Here is a 7,500-nt window from a genome sequence, read left to right as displayed (position 1 = left end):
TAGGTTAATAACACAGACCTGACTCTATAGGTTAATAACAGAGCAGATTTTTGGGGTTAATAGTAGACCCTGTGTGTGTTCACAGGTACTCACCTCTACCCCGATGTCTCCCTTCTCGCCTGGCATCCCCTGTCTACCTGTTTCACCCTGCAGGAAGAGAGGAGAGGAAGAGGGAGGACAGAGGAAGAGAGGGAGGACAGAGGAAGAGAGGTGGAGAGAGGAGTGGAGCATTAGAATTCAAGATCAATAATACATAATGACAACAATCAGACGGTAGCTATGAAGATCAGGGTAGGACCCTGAGCTAAATCCTAGGCATTAACCTGAGGAGCTAATCACAAGTCTTCCGGTTTTCGTGTGTGTGTGTGTGTGTGTGTGTGTGTGTGTGTGTGTGTGTGTGTGTGTGTGTGTGTGTGTGTGTGTGTGTGCGTGTGTGCGTGTGTGTGTGTGTGTGTGTCCCACCTTGGAGCCGAGGCCTCCTTCTGGTCCTTTGGGACCTCCTTTAGCCTGCAGACAAAACACATCATCAGTGGTGACATCATGGGCCATACCGCTATGTCGCTCAGAGAGCCTTCATAGAACACTATAACATGTTATAAAGGTGTCATCATGGGTCATACCGCTATGTCGCTCAGAGAGCCTTCATAGAACACTACAACATGTTATAAAGGTGTTATCATGGGCCATACCGCTATGTCGCTCAGAGAGACTTCATAGAACACTACAACATGTTATAAAGGTGTTATCATGGGCCATACCGCTATGTCGCTCAGAGAGCCTTCGTAGAACACTACAACCTGTTATAAAGGGGGCATCATGGATCATACTGCTATGTCGCTCAGAGAGCCTTCATAGAACACTACAACATGTTATAAAGGTGTCATCATGGATCATACTGCTATGTCGCTCAGAGAGCCTTCGTAGAACACTACAACCTGTTATAAAGGTGTTATCATGGGCCATACCGCTATGTCGCTCAGAGAGACTTCATAGAACACTACAACATGTTATAAAGGTGTTATCATGGGCCATACCGCTATGTCGCTCAGAGAGACTTCATAGAACACTACAACATGTTATAAAGGTGTCATCATGGGTCACACCGCTGTATAACTCAGAGAGCCTTCATAGAACACTACAACCTGTTATAAAGGTGTCATAAGGGGGTCATAGGATTTAGGTGTTACTTACATTGCAGTCAAAAGAACAGCACTGAAAAAAATTGAAAAAAGCACAGTTATAAATGGCAACAGACAGACAAATGGAAGTAATGATTACTGTAGAAATAACATATGTCACATAGGTAGACAAGACATACCACATCCTTGGTCTCATTGGTCTGTAAGAGAAAATATATCAGAGGTTAGAGAGACTCATTTACACTTTAAAACAATAGGAGAGGGAGGGGAGTAGAGAGGGAGAGAGGAGGAGGGTATAGATGAATGGTGGAAAGAGAAAAGCATTGGAATAAAGGAAAGGAGGAGAGAGATATGGAGAGGAGAGGAAAGGATGTGGAGAGGAGAGAGGAAATGAGGAGAGAAATGGAGAGGAGAGGAAAGGAGGGGAGATATGGAGAGGTGAGGAAAGGAGGGGAGATATGTAGAGGAGAGGAAAGGAGGCGAGATATGGAGAGGAGAGGAAAGGAGGAGAGAGGAAAGGAGGAGAGTTATGGAGATGAGAGGAAAGGAGGGGAGATATGGAGAGGAGAGGAAAGGAAAGGAGGAGAGATATGGAGAGGAGAGGAAAGGAGGGGAGATATGGAGAGGAGAGGAAAGGAGGAGAGAGGAAAGGAGGAGAGATATGGAGAGGAGAGGAAAGGAAAAGAGGAGAGAGGAAGGAGGAAAGATATGGAGAGGAGGTGAAAGGAGGAGAGATACAGAGAGGAGAGGAAAGGAGGTGATATAAATAGAGATGAAAGGAGAAGAGATACGGATAGGAGAGGAAAGGAGGCGAGATATGGAGAGGAGAGGAAAGGAAAGGAGGAGAGAGGAAAGGAGGAAAGATATGGAGAGGAGAGATATGGAGAGGAGAGGAAAGGAGGAGAGAGGAAAGGAGGAGAGATAGGGAGAGGAGAGGAAAGGAGGAGAGATATGGAGAGGAGAGGAAAGGAGGAGAGATATGAGGAGGAGAGGAGAGGAGGAGAGATATGGAGAGGAGAGGAGAGGAGGAGAGATATGGAGAGGAGAGGAAAGGAGGAGAGTTATGGAGAGGAGAGGAAAGGAGGCGAGATATGGAGAGGAGAGGAGGAGAGATATGGAGAGGAGAGGAAAGGAGGAGAGTTATGGAGAGGAGAGGAAAGGAGGCGAGATATGGAGAGGAGAGGAAAGGAGGGGAGATATGGAGAGGAGAGGAAAGGAGGGGAGATATGGAGAGGAGAGGAAAGGAGGAGAGTTATGGAGAGGAGAGGAAAGGAGGCGAGATATGGAGAGGAGAGGAAAGGAGGAGAGATATGGAGAGGAGAGGAAAGGAGGAGAGTTATGGAGAGGAGAGGAAAGGAGGAGAGAGGAAAGGAGGTGAGTTATGGAGAGGAGAGGAGAGGAAAGGAGGAGAGATATGGAGAGGAGAGGAGAGGAAAGGAGGAGAGTTATGGAGAGGAAAGGAGGGGAGATACGGAGAGGAGAGGAAAGGAGGAGAGATATGGAGAGGAGAGGAAAGGAAAGGAGGAGAGATATGGAGAGGAGAGGAAAGGAGGCGAGATATGGAGAGGAGAGGAGGAGAGATATGGAGAGGAGAGGAAAGGAGGAGAGTTATGGAGAGGAGAGGAAAGGAGGCGAGATATGGAGAGGAGAGGAAAGGAGGGGAGATATGGAGAGGAGAGGAAAGGAGGAGAGTTATGGAGAGGAGAGGAAAGGAGGCGAGATATGGAGAGGAGAGGAAAGGAGGAGAGATATGGAGAGGAGAGGAAAGGAGGAGAGTTATGGAGAGGAGAGGAAAGGAGGAGAGAGGAAAGGAGGTGAGTTATGGAGAGGAGAGGAAAGGAGGAGAGATATGGAGAGGAGAGGAGAGGAGAGGAGGAGAGATATGGAGAGGAGAGGAGAGGAAAGGAGGAGAGTTATGGAGAGGAGAGGAGAGGAAAGGAGGAGAGTTATGGAGAGGAGAGGAGAGGAAAGGAGGCGAAATATGGAGAGGAGAGGAGAGGAAAGGAGAAGAGATACGGAGAGGAGAGGAAAGGAGGAGAGAGGAAAGGAGGAGAGATATGGAGAGGAGAGGAAAGGAGGAGAGATATGGAGAGGAGAGGAAAGGAGGGGAGATATGTAGAGGAGAGGAAAGGAGGAGAGATATGGAGAGGAGAGGAAAGGTGTGGGGAGAGAGGTGGAGGGGTGTAATACGTACGATCATATCTATGATGCTGCGAATGGTCTGTAGCTGGGTGGATCTGCTGTTGTCAGCTGCTGTGAAATTCTGTCTGTAGTTCTTGTCTGTAGCGATCACTGCCAGTCTGGTATCCTATAGAGATCAATACAGAGATACAGCTGTCAATACTGAGATCAATACTGAGATCAATACAGAGATACAGAAATCAATACAGAGATCAATACAGAGATACAGAGATCAGATCAATACAGAGATCAATACAGACATTGATCAATTATCACTACATAAAATTCAATTATTATTTTTGACGTCTTACTGTGGGAATTCACCAGAATCTCCTAAGTAGCTCAAAGGACCAATCATACACGTCTGTCGGAGACAGACAGGTTCAGCGTCGAATAAGGTAGCCCCTCCCCTCATACTAAAGAGCCAGTCGCCTGCCCTCTGATCATTCTCACCTCTCGTCCTTACAGAAGAGTTCTACTCAGCTCTCCTCAGCACCACTTGGCTAGCTGAGGAGATTTGGCTACCTTAGCTACAAGGCTAGCTGAGGAGATTTGGCTACCTTAGCTACAAGGCTAGCTGAGGAGATTTGGCTACCTTAGCTACAAGGCTAGCTGAGGAGATTTGGCTACCTTAGCTACAAGGCTAGCTGAGGAGATTTGGCTACCTTAGCTACAAGGCTAGCTGAGGAGATTTGGCTACCTTAGCTACAAGGCTAGCTGAGGAGATTTGGCTACCTTAGCTACAAGGCTAGCTGAGGAGATTTGGCTACCTTAGCTACAAGGCTAGCTGAGGTGATTTTGCTACCTTAGCTACAAGGCTAGCTGAGGAGATTTGGCTACCTTAGCTACAAGGCTAGCTGAGGTGATTTGGCTACCTTAGCTACAAGGCTAGCTGAGGTGATTTGGCTACCTTAGCTACAAGGCTAGCTGAGGTGATTTGGCTACCTTAGCTACAAGGCTAGCTGAGGTGATTTGGCTACCTTAGCTACAAGGCTAGCTGAGGAGATGTGGCTACCTTAGCTACAAGGATAGCTGTCATACTGACTAGCTTTTCTACCTGGAAGGGTAGAATTACTATACTGAACAAAAATGTGAACACAACATGTAAAGCGTTGGTCTCATGTTTCATGAGCTGAAATAAAAGATCCCAGAATTTTTTCTAATACACCAAAAAGCTAATTTCTCTCAAATGAGGGTACACATTTGTTTACATCCTTGAACGTGAGCATTTCTCCTTTGCCAAGATAATCCATCCACCTAATAGGTGTGGCACATCAAGAAGCTGATTAAACAGCATGATCATTACACAGGTGCACCTTGTGCTGGGGACAATAAAAGGCCACTCTAAAATGTGCAGTTTTGTCACAACACAATGCCAGATGTCTCAAGTTGCGGGAGCGTGCAATTAGCATGCTGACTGCAGGAATGACCACCAGAGCTGTTGCCAGAGAATTGAATATCCATGTCTCTACCATAAGCCGCCTCCAACATCGTTTTACAGAATATGGCAGTACGCCCAACCGGCCTCAAAATCGCAGACCACGTGTAAACATGCCAGCCCAGGACCTCCACATCCGGCTTCTTCACCTTCGGGATCGTTTGAGAACAGCCACCTGGACAGCTGGTGAAACTGTGGGTGGGCACAACCGAAGAATTTCTGCAAAAACTCAGAAACCGTCTCAGGGAAGCTCACTGACTTGCTTGTCGTCCTCACCAGGGTCTTGACCTGACTGCAGTTTGGCGTTGTAACGAACTTCAGTGGACAAACGCTCACCTTCGATGGACACAGGCCTTTATGGTATACTGGCCAGACGGAAGCCACTCCTCAGTAAAACAAACATGACAGCCCGCTTGTGTTTGATAAAAGGCACCTAAAGACTCTCAGACCATGAGAAACTAGATTATCTGGTCTGATGAAACCAAAATGAACTCTTTGGTCTGAATGTCAAGCGTCACATCTAGAGTAAACCAGACACTGCTCATCACCTGGCCAATACCATCCCTACGGTGAAGCATGGTGGTGGCAGCATCAAGCTGTGGGGATGTTTTTCAGAGGCAGGGACTGGGAGACTAGTCAGGATCGAGGGAAAGATGAATGGAGCAAAGTACAGAGAGATCCTTGATGAAAACCTGCTCCAGAGAGCTCATGACCTCAGACTGGGGCGAAGGTTCACAGGTGTGTCAAGCTTGTAGCGTCATACCCAAGAAGTCTCAAGGCTGTAATCGCTGCTAAAGGTGCTTCAACAAACTACTGAGTAAAGGGTCTGAATATTTATGTAAATATACACTTCCTGTATATAGATATGTTATTTTCTACCCCCTGTATATAGCCATGTTATTTTCTACCCCCTGTATATAGCCATGTTATTATCTACCCCCTGTATATAGCCATGTTATTTTCGACTCCATATATATATAGCCATGTTATTTTCTATTTCCTGTATATAGCCATGGTATTTTCTACTTCCTGTATATAGCCATGGTATTTTCTACTCCTTGCTAGTGAGGGTCGAGAATCCACTCTCGCATAGGTACGTGGCTGCAAAGGGTATCAGTGTTTTAACAGTGCGATTTGCCAAGGCAATAAACTCTGAGCACAGCCCCATCCCTAAATCTGTCAGTGGCTTCTGATTAAATTCAATATTCACAGAACCGCTTGTAGCAATTTCGATGAGGCTCTCTTGTTCAGATATCGGTAAGTGGACTGGAGGCAGGGCATGAAAGGGATAACGAATCCAGTTGTTTGTGTCGTCCGTTTCAGGAAAGTACCTGTGTAATTGCACACCCAGCTCACTCAGGTGCTTCGCTTATTGTCCGTAAGCTTGAGTTAATTTGCACACAAAAAATCATACTATGATGGAAAGACCTGTGTGTTGTCCTTGTTAATGCAGACAGAGAAGAGCTCCAACTTCGTAATCATAGCCACAATTTTGTCCCGCACATTGAATATAGTTGCAGAAAGTCTCTATGATTCAGATCATTCAGGCGAGAAAAAACATCACCCAGATAGGCCAGAAACTCGTCATCATGCAAGCGGTCAGACAAGTGAAAATGATGGTCTGTAAAGAAAACTTCAAGCTCGTCTCTCAATTCAAAAAACGTGTCAATACTTTGCCCCTTGATAACCAGCGCACTTCTGTATGTTGTAAAAGCGTTACATGGTCGCTGCCCATATCATTGCATAATGCAGAAAATACACGAGAGTTCAGGGGCCTTGCTTTAACAAAGTTAACCGTTTTCACTGTAGTGTCCAAAACGTCTTTCAAGCTGTCAGACATTCCCTTGGCAGCAAGAGCCTCTCTGTGGATGCTGCAGTGTACCCAAGTGGCGTCGGGAGCAACTGCTTGCACGCACATTACCACTCCACTATGTCTCCCTGTCATGGCTTTAGCTCCATCAGTACAGATACCAGCACATCTTGACTACCAACGTCCATTTGATATCACAAAGCTGTCCAGTACTTTAAAAATATCCTCTCCTGTTGTCCTGGTTTCCAGTGGTTTGCAGAAGAGGATGTCTTCCTTAATTGACCCCCCATAAACGTAACGGACATATACCAGGAGCTGTGCCAGGCCCGCCACGTCTGTTGACTCATCCAGCTGTAACACATATAATTCACTGGCTTGTATGCGAAGCAGTAATTGTTTCAAAACATCTCCTGCCACGTCCCTGATGCGTCGTGAAACAGTGTTGTTTGATGAAGGCATTGTCTGTATAGTTTTTCGGCCTTTTGTCACGCCCTGACCATAGACAGCTTTTATTCTCTATGTTGGTTAGGTCGGGGTGTGATAGGGTGGGTTATCTAGGTGAATTATATTTCTATGTTGGCCTAGTATGGTTCCCGATCAGAGGCAGCTGTTTATCGTTGTCTCTGATTGGGGATCATATTTAGGTAGCCATTTTCCCATTGTGCTTTGTGGGATCTTGTCTATATATAGTTGCCTTTGAGCATTATTCTAGCTTCACGCTTCGTTTGTTCGCTTTGTTCTTTTAAGTTTTCTATTCCAAAATAAAGGATGGAAACATATCACGCTGCATCTTGGTCTACTCCTTATGACGAACGTGACACCTTTTCCCCCAGCATTGTCCCAGCCATATCCGCGGCAGCAGGAAGAATGAAGTCCTCCACAGTAGTATGGGGCTTGTCTGTTCTGGTGAATCCCCACAATGAGTCGTCTCA

The 7,500-nt window shown here is 46.2% G+C and overlaps 1 protein-coding gene across 1 annotated transcript in view; it reads right to left on the bottom strand.

Annotated features, from left to right (window-relative positions):
* LOC129842291 (collagen alpha-1(VI) chain-like) overlaps nucleotides 1-7,500 on the bottom strand; it is an 86,777-nt gene that overhangs the window by 67,534 nt on the left and 11,743 nt on the right. The window contains exons 5-9 of the mRNA XM_055910776.1: nucleotides 3,334-3,447; nucleotides 1,319-1,339; nucleotides 1,192-1,212; nucleotides 463-507; nucleotides 94-147 (exon numbers count right to left, since the gene is read on the bottom strand). Of these exons, the coding sequence (XP_055766751.1) occupies nucleotides 94-147; nucleotides 463-507; nucleotides 1,192-1,212; nucleotides 1,319-1,339; nucleotides 3,334-3,447 (255 nt within the window). The remainder of the gene's footprint in view (nucleotides 1-93; nucleotides 148-462; nucleotides 508-1,191; nucleotides 1,213-1,318; nucleotides 1,340-3,333; nucleotides 3,448-7,500) is intronic.

Source organism: Salvelinus fontinalis, unplaced genomic scaffold (assembly GCF_029448725.1).
Source record: "Salvelinus fontinalis isolate EN_2023a unplaced genomic scaffold, ASM2944872v1 scaffold_0031, whole genome shotgun sequence".
Classification (NCBI taxonomy): domain Eukaryota; kingdom Metazoa; phylum Chordata; class Actinopteri; order Salmoniformes; family Salmonidae; genus Salvelinus; species Salvelinus fontinalis.
The sequence above is the reverse complement of the archived record's forward strand: the minus strand, read 5'-3'. Positions and strand labels throughout refer to the sequence as shown.